The 16568-nt window shown below is 46.5% G+C and overlaps 3 protein-coding genes across 4 annotated transcripts in view; 1 reads left to right on the top strand and 2 right to left on the bottom strand.

The window, feature by feature from the left end:
• The window catches only part of DGCR2 (DiGeorge syndrome critical region gene 2), a 38681-nt gene extending 34556 nt beyond the window's left edge, over positions 1–4125 (bottom strand). For both annotated transcript variants that reach the window (XM_021412753.1, XM_021412754.1), the window contains exon 1: positions 3874–4125. In XM_021412753.1, coding sequence (XP_021268428.1) covers positions 3874–3952 — 79 coding nt within the window. In that variant the 5' untranslated portion in view covers positions 3953–4125. The remainder of the gene's footprint in view (positions 1–3873) is intronic.
• On the top strand, positions 4217–8819 carry LOC110406493 (testis-specific serine/threonine-protein kinase 2-like). The gene is given in 6 exon segments (XM_021413069.1): positions 4217–4329; positions 7348–7400; positions 7403–7476; positions 7478–7718; positions 7721–7762; positions 7765–8819. Coding segments are annotated over 6 exon segments (945 nt in total). The 3' UTR covers positions 8187–8819.
• Positions 9075–16559, bottom strand: ESS2 (ess-2 splicing factor homolog). The gene is made up of 10 exons (XM_021413006.1): positions 16107–16559; positions 15816–15984; positions 14709–14804; positions 13975–14141; positions 13113–13230; positions 12541–12674; positions 12304–12406; positions 11363–11472; positions 10344–10459; positions 9075–9781 (listed from the first exon to the last, which is right to left on the bottom strand). Exons 1-10 carry the CDS (start codon positions 16542–16544, stop codon positions 9496–9498), a joined length of 1737 nt encoding a protein of 578 aa, XP_021268681.1. The 5' UTR covers positions 16545–16559; the 3' UTR covers positions 9075–9495.

Below are 16568 nucleotides of genomic sequence, written 5' to 3'. Positions count from 1 at the left end.
GACTCCTAGTTTAAGAAGCTCTGTTTCTGTTTAAGATCTACACCTTTAGACCAACAAGAAGGAGCTGGCAGCACAAACACCAGCCGCTGTACAGCCCCCAGGCCCCAGCACTGCTCCTGCACAACCTCACAAACCTCCAGTCATGCACAACAAGCACCACAGCAAGCAGTGCAGACTCAAAGCCAAGGCTGCAGGGCTGTTCGATCAGACACCTTGCACTGGCAAATCTGTCTCAGCATTGCCAATCAGATAAGCTGCGCTCAATTTTTGGAAGCCAAACTCAAGCGTAACAGAATTATTTCCTCTAGCTAGCTTTGAGGTGGAGAAAAAAGCTGCAAGAATTGGCTTTTAGCTGCCTGGTAAATGCTGTAACAAGAAAGCCCAATGACCTACATTGACAAGCCTCTGTACTAAACCACTATTACAAAATCCAATATAAAGCCTGACCACGTTTAAGTGTTTTCCATTAGCAAGCAGCAGTATCTTGTTAAATATGAAAACATGTTACTGTCTTTACTGACGATCTTACTTAATCCACTAAACAACATTCTCAAATGTGTTGTGCCCATCATTTCAGATTGTTTAAGTTCCCGATACGACATTAGGACCCCCAAACCTCTGCTCTTCCCATGTGCAATGGGATGCTGACAGAAACCAGACCTTTCTACATATCCTCAAACTGTGCTGCAAAACCAAATTCTTGGTTTCCATCTCCGATGCTTTTTAGACAATTGAAAGAAATGCATGAGTGTCTGAACCCAATTTAGTGCCAGTACAATGTGACCCTGTTAAAACATTGCTGAAATATTTCTTCACATAAAAACAACAGCTCTCAGCCGGCGAGCTCGATAACCTGAAGCAGATGTTGTGAGGCGTCCTGCAAAAGACACGAAGCCCAACCCCAACATGGCAAACAGCTCAAAAAACGAGTGTCTGATCACCAGGCACAGTCCACTTAGCGCATGTTTAAAAGAAATATTAAGGTAGCCATTCCTTGTACACCCATATAGTTGCAAAGGTCTGACACGCTGAGCTCCAGTGCATGTGAGTAGCTCCCAACCATAAAAGAGAAATGCTCTACTAAGAAATAAAAAAATAAAAGATAATTAAGAGAGGAACTTTCAATAATACATTAAAAAGAGGCAGGCTACTGCTCAAAATAAGCAGTTTATGGTCAAAAAGGAAGGAAAAGAGAGAATTTCTGGGACAAACAAATTCAAGCTGAGATTCTCAAAGGCACAAAATGACCATTAAAAGCCCACTGGCTGAGAAAAATGTACCTGCCCACGGTACCTTCAGGAATCCACATCTCCACGGCCACTGCTGATGTCATGGCCTGTTGGATGCACCCAGGGTTGTTAGTGACGGTAGCTGTGTAAAACAGACTTTTGTAATCAACACAGAAAAATTGGCAAAACAAAGAAAAAAGGAAATAGAAATGTTTCTCTCCCAGTTTGCTAAAAACTACCTCACCCTAAATGCAGAAAAAAATAAGCCCATGTAAAATCACTGCCTTTCAGCTTGCCTGAAAAGATACTACAGTTGAGGAGGCTTAAAAGAAGGTTTTATTTATCTGAAGAGCACAGCAAGAACACGGATACAAAGCTAGTGTCAAATTAACATGGAAGTACAAAGAGGAGCCTGATTCGCCGGGACTGAATTGTGAAGGGACTACACATTCATCTCAGAGTACATAAAGCCTCACATCACTCTGCAGCACTCATTTGATAGCTCCAAGTACAGATTTAAGTTAAGCAAGCTGCAGGCATCCTTTGTAAACCAGGAAGACAGTTGCTACAATACACAGGTTTAAAGCAGAAAGAAAAACAAACACAACTAAGAAAATAAATTCTAAGTCCAAGCATTACTGTAACTCTCTTCTGAGAAAATCCATGCACCTGCCCACAAGAGACAAGGGACACTTCATTGCCATTATCCTTGTTTAAAATGGGAAATTTGGTTCTGTGAACAGTCTGCACTCACGTGAACTACATTTTCCCTGTTTGCACTTTTTATCTCAGGATAAGCCCCTGCAATATTTAAGTTACTGAACAGGTGATCTGATGGAGACAGTACGTGATGCAAGTTAAAAGCAAACCTTGGCAAAGGAGGTGAGGGCACACAGCAGTGCCTGACCAGCAGGGCACAGGAAGCCATCACCATGGACAGCTCAGGCATGGGTAAACAGGATGGGCATCCCAGAAGGAACTGGGAACTCCTCAAACAGCATCGAGCTTCAGATGCCATCCTGCATGCGGCTGGTTACGCCACACGGAGGTGAGCTGAGCTTCCTACTTTACGTGTGGTTCCATACGTAACTGTACACATGCATACACATGGTTCAAGCAATGCACATGGAGCTGCTGTAGAGGAATCCCAATGTTACAGCTTCCAAAACCAGCACTGTACAACCTGAGATGATGACAGCTGGGGTATGTTTACAAACAAAGTATTTCCAGCAGCCTCCCTACTGGACCACAAATCTTTAAAGTCAATACATTAGCGCACGAGAGAAAAATATTCAAGGAGCGGACAAAAACTTGTCTTCTACCACCAAGCATTGGATGCTAACAGGGATGAGATACCATACTACAGCAACAAATGCTCTGACACAATACGCAAAGCGCTATCTTCCAATTTCTAGAAGGATGCAAAGCTCAACTCCATGCCAGAGAGGTGAGGGTCAAGCCTACTCGCTGGACTAGGACACAAACCACAAACCTCTGCTGAGTACTTCCAACCGGTGGCTCAACCAGTGTCAGCCATAAGGGAAGGTGCCTGGCATGGAGCTGACATTTCATCCTGACCAACAGAAAGGCCTCTAGCTGCAATAACACCAGCTAGGCTAGCAACTTTTTTTTTTTTTTTTGGCTACTTAAGTGCACGTCATAAGCCCTAACATACACACTGCTCTGCCAAAAAAACAAGATAAAACAAAGCAAGTCACACACACAGCAGTTTCAACATCCAAGTTTGTTATTTCAGTCAGACTGCCTACACTGACCCAATTGTGCTTCAGCTGTACGGAGAACTTGGTTGAACACAGTTCACTAACAGTGTCACGTTTTATTAGTTTGGGTCATGAGAGTTATTTTGAAGGGAAAGAACAAGTGGATTTCAAAGTTACGAGAGGAATGCCATCGTTCTCGCCGCCGTACTGGCAAAGCGTGAGCATCACCCAGGTGTAAGCTCACTGTGCCATAGAGAACAGCTTCCAAACCTGTGGAGCCAGCCCCACGCTGGGGCTATGGATCCTCCTGGCCAGAGCTCGGAGCAAGTTCAACACCGAAAGAGAAACAAGCGAGTAACACAGTTCAAAAAGCAGTAGTTTTCAGCCAACAAACAACGATAATTTCTGGAAAGTTAATTGTCTTCATGTTCTAAAGCCCCGTGCTTAGCAGCTACCAAGGAAATTCCATCGCTCCACTACTTCCCTGAAAGAAGCAAGCAAACAGAACTGGGGGCACGATGCGGTACGAACTGAGATGCAACAGGGCTTTCCCTCTTTGAACCATCGCTTTGAGAGGCGGTTCGGGGCTCTCTGCGTGCGGTTCCGTGTCACCCAACGCACGGGGAGCGGCTGCGGGGGATTGACGCCGGGGCCCAGGCAGGGCAGCAGCACCTGCCAACTCCGGCACTCCGCTCGTTGCAGGGTTATACGTATTTCCAGCGAAGCTTTCAAAGCCGCGCCTCAGCCACCTGCGGGGAGCCACCGGCCCCGCTCCCCGTTCCAGCACGGCCCCGGAGGTGGGGGCGGGCCCGGCCCCCCGGCCCCGCGGCACTACGGCCCCGCAGCCGAGGCGCAGCCCAGGCCCGAGGAGCGGTGCAGGCCCTGTGCCCGTGCCCCCCCCCCGGCACCCCCCCCGCCCCTACCTGGCCGCAGCGGCTCGGTGATGCTCAGCACCAGTAGGAAGAGGAGGAGGAAGGTGCCGCTGTCCGCTTTGGGCACCATTTATCCTCCGTTCATCCTCCCCCGGCGCAGCGCCACAAACCCGCGGGGAGCGAAGCGCGGGGCGACGCGAGACGGGAGGAGGAGGCGGAGGGACCGCCGCCGGGCGACCCCGTCCGCACCGAGCTCTTCCCCGCCCCGTCCGCCGCCGCCCCCGGGCGGGAGCCAGCGGCCCTGGCTGCGGCGGCGGCTGCGGGCGCGGGGGCAGCGCGGGGGTCGGGCGGCGCCACGCTGCGGGCCGCTCGCCTGGCTCCGGCGACGCACAAGATGGCGGCCGCGCCTCCCCGCCGCCTTCCCCCGCGCCGCCACACCCCCCTCCCTCCGGCGCGGCTCTCGGCCAATCAGCGGTGCGGAGGGCGTGGCCTGGCGCCCTCCCCTGGGTAAGCCCCGCCCCCGGGGTCGGTGGCTGCGGGGCGCGCCGTCGGGGTCGGGGCCGTGCTGAGCTCGTGCTGAGCGATGCCCGTGAGGATGGGGTTTGCTCCTAAGTGGTACGTTTTTTTTTTTTCCTAATATTTTTTTAAAATGGTGGTGAAATCAAGCGTGCAAGAGCTGAGATTCAATTAAAACAACACCACTCGACGTTTTCCACGTGTAGGCGGCCGTTCTAAGGTCACCAATAAAAAGCTGTAAGTGCCCCCCTGCTCCTGCTGCCCCTAGCTCCCGGGCTGCCACCGCAGCCGCCCCTCCAACCAAGGCTCAGTGCGGGGCGTGCCCCCCCCCCAGCCCCGCGTCCCGCACCCTGCTCCTCCCGCCCCTTTCTCTAACCGCACCCGGCTCTTCCTCCCCCTTCCCGTGCTGCTCCTGCCGGCGGCGCAACCGAAGGAAAGGAACGCTCAGCGAAAGTAAATCAAAGCCGGCGACAACCAAGGTGGGTTTTCGCGCTGGGTTTGGCCGTGTAAGGTGCTATTTGGAGGAAGAGATCTGGCAGCTCCATTACAGATAGCAAGGGTGCACGACTGCAGGGAGCGGAGCTCTGACATCAAAGCAGCGCTGCAGGAGCAACCCGGCTGCAAAGCCCTCCCCAGAGCCAGCTTTAGAGCATTGCCCTGGAAATCAATTAGAGCTCTGACAAATGCATAACGCCCTTCAATCTGTCAGAACCAAGGCTTCTGATTTCAGGTTAACTCACTCGAGGGAAGACACTGGACCAGCACCATCCCACGCCTCAAGGTAGTTTATGCAATTGGCTTTTAAGCATGGATTGCACAACACAAAACTAACAATTCTCAGACACGGCGCTGTCTGTGCCATTCTGTGAGCCAGCCTCGTCCTGGTACGAGCACAGCTCCTTAGAAATTCCAGGATGCATCCAGCCAGGATTGCTGAGCACTGGAATGCTCCTGCACGAGCATCGCCCATCAGGCAGGGCCACTGAGCAGTGGCAACCAAAGGCAGCGCTGTCCTGCACGGAACGAAGCAGAAACCTTAGGGATTAATAATTAATATTAACACGTACTGCAGCAGGGACACGGCCTTAGGCAGAGCAACGCGGAGCAGAGTCTCCAGCACACCGCAGCACTCGCACAGATGGGAGCACTTCATGGTGACAAGCAGATTGTTGGGAACATTGTGAAATAAATACATTTTACCTAAAAGCTTTGGAGTTGTTTACCCGGGTTGGTCCTTAAGGAATATCACTGAAAACACGGACACAACAGTAAATAGATGTTCTTTGTATTCATCCATCAGCATCTGAGAATAGGTTGGTTGTTTCTTCTTTTTGCCTGAAGAAAAAACCGAGCCCTTGGTTACTTCCAAACTAAAAAAAGCAAAACCTATTCATTTCATGCAGTCACAAACCCCAGCGACGCCGTATCGCTCCATTAACTCTCACACGTTGCGCTATAAAAGTCACTTGGAAAGGTCACAGCCAGGGACAGGTGCTGTGGAAGCGGCCCTGGAAACCGCACAGGAGGAAGCTCTCCACCAAGACAAACACGGCACCAAACACCCTCAGCCTTACAGAAATCCGCAGGCGCTGCTCAAAGAGCTGCATAAATATTTCCAAGGATATTCCCTGGGGAGAACGCCGTGTGATTATAGCAAACCTCCGGACTGCCAAGTGTTACACAGGCTGCCCAGTGTTAGCCAGGCTGCCCTGTGCCCAGGCGTGGTGCAAGCAGTGTACTCAGCTGGCTGTGCCTTCCTGCCAGCAGGGCTCAGCTCGCACCCAGAGGTCAGCTTGTACTGCAACCACCGCAGCTCAGAATGGTTAAAACCGCTCTTCATCTCTCTGGCTAATTATAAAAAATAGCCACAAGTTTCAAAGATAGGAGGGGGGGAATAATAATCAAAAGTCCCAGTCTGGCTGTCAGAACGTTCGTCAGAATGACATTGGCGGGCTGTGCAGGACTGTCCCTAGCCCCTGTGTTGTTCTCATCATCAAGGCTTTGAAGCCATACACTTGGGAGCAGAAAAATTACATTTGAAAAAGCAGAAACCAACATAAAGCAAAAAGCCCCAGAGGCTGACTACAGTGAAGCAGCCTGCACACAAACCACCATCCTCCCATCAGTTCTGAACAAGTGATGTTGTGAGCTTTTCTCAAGAACAGGAGAAGTTGGAAGTCAAAATGCAACTTATTCACTGAGTAAGGGTTTAGTTAGAAAAACAGCTGCCAAGCCCACAGCAAGCAGCCGGTCATCAGAGCTACAAAACAGAGGGGCTGGATGAAAACCAAGGAAAGAAAGTTAAGGAAAAGCACCAAGCCAATAAAACAAACAGTTCTTGAACACAGCCATTGTGAAAACAAAAGAAACAAAAACAAAGCAGCATCCCTTGCTCCCCAGCACCTTGAAGAGCTCCTTCATTTAGTACTTAACACTGGGCGCCTCCTGAGACACAAATATGAACAATTAAACAGCTTCAGAAAGGTTTCAAAACACTCTACTGCAATAACAAGCTCAGATAAATTGTTGTGCTTGAACATAAAGCCAAGCAACACAAATAGAGTATTGGTCCATTGTACAATGAAAGCATTTAAAAAACTTAACCTACCAATAAACATTTTGAAAACTCATGATAACCAGCAACAAGTGCTATGATTAGATTTCCATCTATTGGGTAAAGAAGGAAACCTTCAGCAGTAGAAATTCATAGAATCATTAAGGTTGGAACCACTAATCTTAGTCCAACCATTACCCGTCACCACCACTAAACCACGTCCCTCAAATTCAGTTAAAAATTTACCAATAGTTTTATGCTTTCAGGAAGAGCTTTCTCGTGACCATCATTATGAATGATTGCTTCTCTGTGCTATCTTGTGGGAAAAAAAATCTAAGACTGACAAACCAAAGACTGAAGAGAAAGACACTCCAAAATATCACTGCCAGAAAGGTTACAACCTGAGCACCACGCTAGAAGGCTCTTACGGCAGCAAAATTAGCCTGCTGCAACAGCTTAAAAAGCAACATGGCCATAAAAATAATTGACAACAGAACGCCTCAGGACTTCTCCCTAGGGAAATAGATGGTTTGAAACTTTTGCACCACCCTTCAATCATCAAAACCTCTGAGATGTTTGAGGTAATCAGGAGGGAAACTGTACACCTTTATGGAGCTGGGGGTGAAGGGAGACCTCCTGGGCCACATCAAGAAGACAGAAGCTGTGAAAGAGAACTTTGCTCGTTTTAAGTTCCAGCAGTTGGCTTCCGTCATTAAGCAATGCCATGATTTTGACTTAGCTAACAGGGACCTGAAACGTGGGAACATCCTTCCCAGTGAACACTTAAACATCAAAATGTCAGACTTGACTTTTCCAAACACTTGTCTCAGGATGAAAATGGAAGATCTATTCTCAGCAAAACCTTCTGTGGGCACACGCAGCCCCTGAAATGCTGCAGTTCATTCCTTGTGACCCCAGGACTTCTGACATCTGGAGCCTGGGTGTCCTTCTGTATACAATGGTCTATGCATTAATGCCCTTTAATGATTCTAATGTCAGAAAAATGACCTGTACTCAGAAACAACACAAGACTGACTTCCATGCATCAAAAAACCTGACTAAAGAATGTGAGGATCTTATTTACTACTCGCTTCAGCCTGACACATCCCAGAGGTTGTCTGTAAATGAAGTTTTCAGATACTTGTGGTTCCGGATTCCAAAATCCCAAATCCCTACCCCTTTGCCCACTGCACAAGAGGGTGAGTGTTCCGAAAACCTGCAGAGGACAAGCCTGAGCACGATCAGCAAGCCGAACTCCCTTCCACAGGATGGAAAGGTGGGGAGAGAGAAATGAGATTCTCTTAAAAATTGGTCCAGCTTGTGAACTGCTGGATTTCAACTTCAGCTACTCAGAGCCCTTTCAGAAACAGTCATCTTTCGCTCTACAAAGTTCATCTGCTGAGCTGAGTGAACAACACTACCATTCTTAAAAGACCCATCTCTTACATAGTTTGCAAGAACCAAGAGTTATGGTCAAAAGCACAAGGGAAAGCTTTCTTTCAGGTCACAGTGCTGCGCTCACACTCAAGTTTCTGATTACACCAGCTGAAGAACACAGTAAGAGCGCAGGTTATTAGGAAGTGTGAATTGATGTCTGGAACTGGATGCATTCTTTTTTTGCAACATAATAATTCTTTTGACAAGTTCACCATACACTGAGGAGCACTGGTTTAAAATCCACTTGCATTAAGGAGACGTCCCCTAAAATTCTGAGTAATGTCTCAAATACATATGGGTTAGGGGCCTGGAGCATCTCCTATACGAGGAAAGGCTGAGAGACCTGAGAGTCTTTGGTCTGGAGAAGGCTGAGAGGGTATCTCAAAGTGCAGGAGTCATGTAAATGGGGGTGGACTCTTTTCAGCAGTGTGCAGCAATAGAACAAGGTGCAAAGGGGAGACACTGAAATGCAGCAAGTTCCATACAAACACCAGGAAGAATTTGTTTACTGTCAGTGACAGAGCACTAGAACAGGCTACCCAGAGAGGTGGTGGAGTCTCCCCCTCCAGAGAAATTCAAGACCCATCTGGACACGTCCCTGTGCAACCTACTGCAGGGAACCTGCTTTAGCGGGAGACTGGACTCGATGATCTCTAGAGGTCCCTTCCAACCCCTACAATTCTGTGATTCTTTGATATCCTCTCTTCTGCAAAAGATCAAAAAAGTTTGACAAGCAGGAGTAAAATCCAGTTCAACCTTTTAGGAAGGCTTAACATATTTTATAAATAGACATATCTGTATAGAAATGTATTTAAATGCATGGCCATCTGAAAAAAGAGAAATATTAAAAACGATCACTGTTTTCTAAGAGTCCAGACTCTTCTCTGCCATTGCATGAAGCATCCTTATGATACAGCAGCCCTGTGTAACATATCCGTGCAGTTCAAAGGGAAGTTATACCACAGCAGGAGACACTTGTTTTCCATAAAGCACATCACAAGCTATTTCAGCTACATAGTCTAGATCTGGTCCCAGATCTAATAACTGCTGGCTTCCACTCCGGCAGCTCAATCTAGATACCCCTTACTAGTGATGGTTCAAAACATCCAGGTTGCAGACAGCTGAGCATGAGCTGTTCACTGTTGCCTTGCTGATGACTAGAATATTTAGAAGAGATCAGATGCCTTCCTTCTTTTAGGAAGCTGTAGTAAATTGTCTGTGATTGATGTGGTATCTTGAGATACTGGTGTCTGAGATACTGTCCTAGACTGTGGGGTGGTTGTGGGTGTTTGAGGCCCACTTGCTGGTGTCTTGTAACCAGGAGTTCCTGTGTGGGCTGGAGAAGGAGTATAGCTGGCTCGCAGGGCTTTGTCTGTGTATTTACTCGCAGTCCTGTTTACTAGTCGTTGCAAAGCTGGTGACATTGCTGGGCTTAGTCCTTTTGGAGTGAGGCTGCAACAGAAAAGACAGTTTTAAAAGATTTTACAGTAAAGTTCTGCATTTATCAGGAATATTATCAGTGTTTCCACAAGAGAGCTTGGCATCTGCTCCCTCTGCTGTCCAGACCCACTGGCTGCAGAAGTCCTTTTGCCTGCAGGTAAATGCAGCCTGTCCCTCTAGAGAGAGGGAAGTAACAGAGAAAACATCCAACATCCCTCCCAAACATAAACTGCACTGCTGCTTATTTCCTTTGAGCCTGTACCATCCTTCCTGTGACCCAGCCAAGAAAGTTGTATCAGGTCTCCTCTTATTGCAACGAGGCAAGACATTGATCCAGGTGCACTACTTGGCTAGCATAGGGCAGAATGGTAATGCTCACAAGAGGGAGCACCAGGAACAACCGCCATCCACCTTCCCTTAGTAAGCGAGTTTTTTTACTTGTAAAAATGTTTAGCTTGACTGTACTTCTTCCTGCTCCCAGCACTTTTCTCATTCCTCCCTTTCTGCACATATTGATTTAAACCTCATCAGAAAATACCCATCCCCAATTCCTCCGTCAGAACAGAAGTCTCACCTGGCCAAGTTTTCTGTGACTTTTCGAAGTGCCTCCTGCTTCTTTGCTCGGTTTTTCGCTGCCACTTCATTGGCCATCTTGAGTCCTAACCTCTCACGACGCCCAGGCTCCAGAATCTATAAATACATCACACACTTTACTTGCCAAGGCACTAGGTATGAGCGCTGCATAAATGAAACAAAGCACCTCCACGGTTGGATTGCAGCTGACAATGATCTAAACTGGGGAGGAGTGGGATCAGCCCACTCTTCGCTGCTGCTACATAAAAGCAAGAGAGGACATAGAGAGATCTTCAACTTGCCTTTGCAAGTAACAAATATGGTAGAACCAGTTCAGTCAAGGAAGCAGCCATTACATCTGGCATTTCCTCCTGCTGTCTCTCATAGACAAACAATGTCACCTGTGTCTTGCCTAGCCTGGCCCATGGCCAGCCAGTTCTCAGGCAAACACAGCCACTACTAAACAGAAGGAAAACCAGACAGCGACTTCAAAGTCTGACAAAACAGAGGCACACACAGAAAATTACACTTTTCTTAAACTGAGAATATCAGACAATTCACAGTCAATGACACCAGCAGGAAACAGGTTGCACACAGGGCCAAGTGCCATTAGCAAAGTCAGAGTACCTTTTCTACCCTCAAATGATACAGCTGCCTCAGACTTGGAAAATGTTATGATTTCTACCCATTCATACATTAAAATCAGGGAAATCAGGCATCTCTTCAGCTTTCTCCAAAAGCCCCTTTGTCTGGGCCTATCATCAAACTTCAAGTCTTGCTGTCGCCAACAGTGTGCATTCCACCTCAGGTATCTGCACTAAGTAGCTTTCATGTGGAGCCATGTCCATCTCCACCCTCCAAGCAGAACACAGATTATTAGTCTCAAGAACTGGGAACACAGCCCAGAGATGTGTCACACACCCCATAACAATGTTCATCTATTAGTTACTCACTTGTCTTTCCCTTCTTAGTCCATGCCCCCAGCCCCCAAAGGATGACATGTTGACTCCTATGAAATACCTTGAAGGCTGGTCCAGGTGTGCGATCCACATATGGTGTTTCTGATCCATCTAGACGTAAAGGGGTGGTTTCTATTTCACCCCATGTCATAAAAGGAGACTCATTCACACCTAAAAACAAATTTAAAAAGTCATACTCATGCAGGATGTTTAACTATTTGGTCAGCAAAACAAAACAAAACAAAAAAAAAAAACCACACAGAGAACAGTATTATGAAATGCAGCAAATTCAAGACACAACTGAGCCCTTCTACTGCAGAGGAAATCACAGCCCATGCTGAAAAGTAACATGTAATTCCCATTACAAAGGCAAGACCTTAAACAGCAGGTACTGCTTGTGGCTGTGTCACCCTCCAGCTTACAAAGCCCAAGTGGATCTTTCCATGTGTTTATTTTTCCATTTGGTATACTTCTGCTTAGTGAAACTTTCATTTTCTAATTCTACAGTACCAGTCTTCCCCTTTGATACTGTATGAAAATTCCTTCAATACATGAAACTGTTTAAAAGCAGATAAAAGAGTAGAGAACTTAAGACATGGAATAGCCAAATGTCTGCGTCAAACAATGACAACACCTTGCCTAACAGCTACAGCTCCACAATAGATTCTAAGATTAAGTCACTGGCTAGAAAATCTGGCTGTCCAGTGTTTGGAAAAGGCATTTACACTGGAGAAAAGAGGTGCGTTCCATATGCCACCTAAGGGATTCTCAGAGGAAAAGCCTCACAATGTTCACTTTTTGACAGCAATAAAAAAGACAGGGAAAACCACGCTGGTGAAGAACAGCTACAAACTCAGATACCATATCTGAACTAGAAGAAAAATAATCAGTATGTTCTAACTGTAAGCATCCTGAAGCTAATACATGTGAACAAAATGAAAATGTAACCCGCAAGTGGATTCAGATGCAAAGAGGAAAACAACAATAAATAAAACCTCTTACCAGGGGCAGGAGAGGGAGTAGTCACAAATCCATATCCATTCACTTTTGGAGACTCCTGGGGTATCAGTTCTTTCCCATCTGGTCCCACTTTCCCCTGTTTGTACTGAAATAATAAAAGACAATGTCATTCATTAACTTATAGAGAAAGGTGGCAGCCATCTGTATCTAGCATACACACATCATCAACAATTATGTTGTTTTAAAGGTCTTTGATCAGAAGCAACAAAATTATCCAACCTGAGCATTTAGGGCTGCTGCTTGCTGGAGCTGTGATTTGCTCACGGCTTGGCTAAATGGGTCCTTCACAAAACGAGTGTTCCGATGGACAACTTCCCTGGGCTTCTTAAATGTGTCCTCCTCATCAGGTACACCTTAAAAACCAGAAAGTCTTTATGAAAGGGCTCAGCTACAACATGATATAGTTTTCTCTAGCAACCAAGTGACCAAGAAACCAAAGCAGCGCTCTTTGAGAAGAGGCAATGCATGACTAAAGATGATAAGTGCTTATAAATAAGATAAAACAAACCAGAAATATTTATGGCTCCTGAAAGCAAATGCTTATGTAATATATTCAGTGATCATGTTCAGTGACAGAACATAATCCAGTTTTGCAATCAGAAACAATGAAGCAAGATCTCAAGAGTGGTGCAGGATGGGTGGAGAAGACTTTCAGCTGCACATCTCTGAGCTTCACAGAAGAAACAGTGCAGTACCACCAGTAAGAGCTGTTCAGTCAGAAGGGAGGTAAGCACTGTCTGGAGTCAACCCACCTAGACTGATCCCTCTCCTGAGAGACCTGCGTGCCTCACCTGTTGGATAATACATGAGGGTGTTTCTAGCCGTGTATTCCCATGTCTCCAGCCCAGCTTTCACATTCTCCAGGGCTTGCTGCTCTGCTGAAGGAAGTGCCAGGTTTTCATTTCGTCTCTGAAAGGATGAGAGGAAAAAAAAAAAAAAAACCAGCTTTGAAGCACACTCCTACAATCTTTTCATCAGGTATACACCATTTGGAAGAGCTGAATCACCAGCTCAGCTACATGTCCTAATGTACTTAGCACCTGCAAAGCATGAGCTCCCTCCCTCTGGCAACTGGCACTTGAGAAATCATCCTGTCCCCATAGGTGAGCTTGCAAAACTCTGTATGAGTTCTTGTACAAAAACAAGCGAGCACCATAGACTTAATTTCTCAGAAAGATTACTCAGAAATTTCTCAGAAAGATTACAAAGTATATGACTTTGCTACAGCTTGTGACAACAGTTATGATGATTCAAACATTTTCTGCTTTTCTCCATCTCCTAATCAAAACTAAAATGAATGCTTCATCACCAAAAAAAAGAGAACAGCAAGATCTGCCACATATCTCATATAAAGGCAGTCTACAAGACTAAAGTGAGTAACCTTGAAAGAATCTTTGTACCATCCTAGTCTTACAGAAAATGTATTAGCTGATACAAGCAGTAAGAAGAGATCAGAAGCTTCTTCAGTACTATTAATTAGAGAGTTTTCAAACTTTTCTATAAGAATACAGCAATGGAAGCATTTGACAGAGTCTGAAAACAGATGGTAAGAAAAGACATTATTTAATTAAACAGGAAAGAAATACAGTAAAATGGCGTTTCCCTCTTGTGTCATTTTGGAAGAACAAAGATACATTTAAGCCATTTCCCTACCTGGGCATACTCCTCTTCTGCATTGTACAGCCAAGCATGCTTGACTTTCTCCTTCTCTTTGGCCACTTCCATGATCTGCTCAAATGAAGCATTATCTTCACTCGTGTGTTTTGCTAAGAAGGTGTCCAGACTGGGAAGAGCATCTTTATCATCTTTTTCTGCTTCTCCTAACAAGAGCAAGGAAGAAGTTTGACAAAAGTTAATACCTCCCTTTCTGTAAGAAACGTATCCCTTCTGTGAGCTAGCCCTCTTTTGACCCACTGATAATGGAGTTTAGTGGGGGAAAAAAATGCGTAAACATGCAGAATGGTACAACAATAAATTTTTTAGAAAACATAACCAACTTTCACGGAAACACTTTCACAGCATTTATAACTATTTGTGTTAACGGGAAAATTCACAAGTGCCCAGATGCTAGCAAACATTTTTAGCATGCCACATGAATATCTTTGCCCCTGCCATCTTTGCTTACTGACCTTAATTTCAGATGACACAGGAAAAATCTACTGCTTTCAAAGAAATTCAGTGTATTACGAAGTTATATTACCTTAGAGAGACCCATAACTGAGAATTCACACAACTTCAGATTGATTATTTTCACTTACTGGAAGGTTAAAGGAAACTGCTTAAACATTGGCTAAATACCCTAAACCTTCACGTTCCCAGGAGACAGAGCTCACAACCATATGTTTGTGCTTCTGAAGAATTAAGTGACAGAAACATTATTCTCCTACCTTCCTCTGCAGCTCGGACGCCAGCTTTGGATTTATTCCCCAGAGGAAGACCACCCAGATGTACTTCTGGGGTTTCAAATGTGGCTGGAGTGACATCTATGACAGAAGGAAAAAGGTTTGCATGGTTACTAGAGCACAGAACTGAACACTTGCTGTGACATGCTGCACCACAGTATGGGTCAGGTACCAAACACGAAAACAGAAGACGTATCACGAGAAGAACAATTTCATTAAAAAGTTGTGAAAAGACTACAAAACACTCTTTTGAACATAGTTCCCATGAGTGAACAAGATTTTGCTCTCATTTATGACATCTTCCTGCTGAGAACAATTCACAGGAGAGCCACAGCCGTACATATTCGCTGCATCAACATGAGCTTGTTAACAACCTTAACACAGGTCAGTAGTGGCACTGGCGGGATGGGAGGAAAGGAATTCACTGTGTGACGTGTGTCCTTTTGCCATGAGAAAGCTGCTTAGCTAAACTGCCCACCAAGAGCTCAGCTAGGCACTGGTCTTCAGCATAAAAAAATACCCAAACCTGAAGTGAAAGCAAACACACAACTGAGCATCTGATGCTTGCAGCATGAACCTTGGACTGTCATGAGCTTTCCACGCCTTCTGCCCTGAAAACTATAATGATGATTTAGAACATAGTCTAAAGTTTCTGACAGTACAATATTGCAAGGTAGAGCATGTGATTTTCACCAGAGAACAGGAGCCTAACAAAAATATGTCTGAAGTATGGTTTACTACATTGCTTTTTTTCCTCTCCAGAAGGAATTATTGGACACTATCAAAGAGAAACACAGCTTTAGTCATCAGATACTGGCTACTGCCCAATCTGCCACGCTAACTCCTATGCAATGTAAATCCATTGGTATGATGTTAGATAAGAGAAATAACATTACATATAAAGCTTTTTACCTTAAAAAAAGGACAAAACGCGAATAAATAAAAAGCTGAAGACCATTTCTCTCTCTTGCATAGCCCACGGTATAAAAAAAGACAATGTATCGAAGCATAATGTGAGGGTTTTTTTTTTTGTAGAAATCATCTATAATATCAGCCTAAACATTAAAACAGCCACGGTGAGACGGTTCTTACATGGCACGGGTGTGTCCCGCGATGATTTGCCCAAGGAGGAGCCAAATTTAATAGCGATTTGCCTCATTTTCTCCAAGTCACCATTTTCCTCAGCTTCCAGATACTCCTTTTGTGCCCGTAACTTCTCCACGTCGGGAAAGAAGTCGCGCTGAATAATATTCTCTAAACTCTGCAAACAGAAAATCGCACGGGCGTGTCAGGACCCCTCGGTGCGCCCGAGCCGCTCGGGACAAGCCGGGCCGCGAGCGGCCGCGGTGACGGAGAGCGGGACGTCCCGGGCCCACCGCTCACCTCGATGTAGGCATCCTCATCCAAGATCTTCTTCGGACGCTTCGCGGCCGGTCGGGCGGCCTCCCTGCTCTTGACCACGGCGCCGGCCTCGGCGGCGACGGGCACCAAAGCTCCGGGGGAAGGCGCAGGAACAGCCGCCATGACACCCTGACCCCCCTCAGCCGCCGTTGTAGAAGCGACGTAACGTGACGTCACACTAACGCGACGCGGAGAGTTGGAGTGCCCCTTCCGGGAAAGGCTCAGGGAGCCGTGGTCAGCGCGCCCCCTTGCGGCAGGGAGGAGCGGACTGGGCCTTGCGCCGTGGAAACGGCGGCGGCGGGGCTGCGGAGTCCCTGCAGGGTCTGGGGGGCACGAGCGGGGCTCGGGAGCTCCGTTGGTGTGTGTGTGGTGAAGGACGCGGGTCTTTGCCCGCACCAGGCGCACAGGCGTGGCCGGCATTGCTTGGGGCGAGGCACCTCGTCC

This window comes from Numida meleagris, chromosome 14, assembly GCF_002078875.1.
Source record: "Numida meleagris isolate 19003 breed g44 Domestic line chromosome 14, NumMel1.0, whole genome shotgun sequence".
NCBI classification, from domain to species: domain Eukaryota; kingdom Metazoa; phylum Chordata; class Aves; order Galliformes; family Numididae; genus Numida; species Numida meleagris.
This window is presented reverse-complemented; position numbering and strand designations above follow the sequence as displayed.

Excerpts from the sequence above, each read along its gene's own strand:
- ESS2 (XM_021413006.1), bottom strand. The coding sequence starts at position 16,544 with ATGCCGGCCACGCCTGTGCGCCTGGTGCGGGCAAAGACCCGCGTCCTT. Across the intron at positions 11,473-12,303 it reads TACTCCCTCTCCTGCCCCTG|GTGTGAATGAGTCTCCTTTT; the intron begins GTAAGAGGTTTT and ends ATTTGTTTTTAG. Across the intron at positions 9,782-10,343 it reads GTCACAGAAAACTTGGCCAG|CCTCACTCCAAAAGGACTAA; the intron begins GTGAGACTTCTG and ends TTTCTGTTGCAG.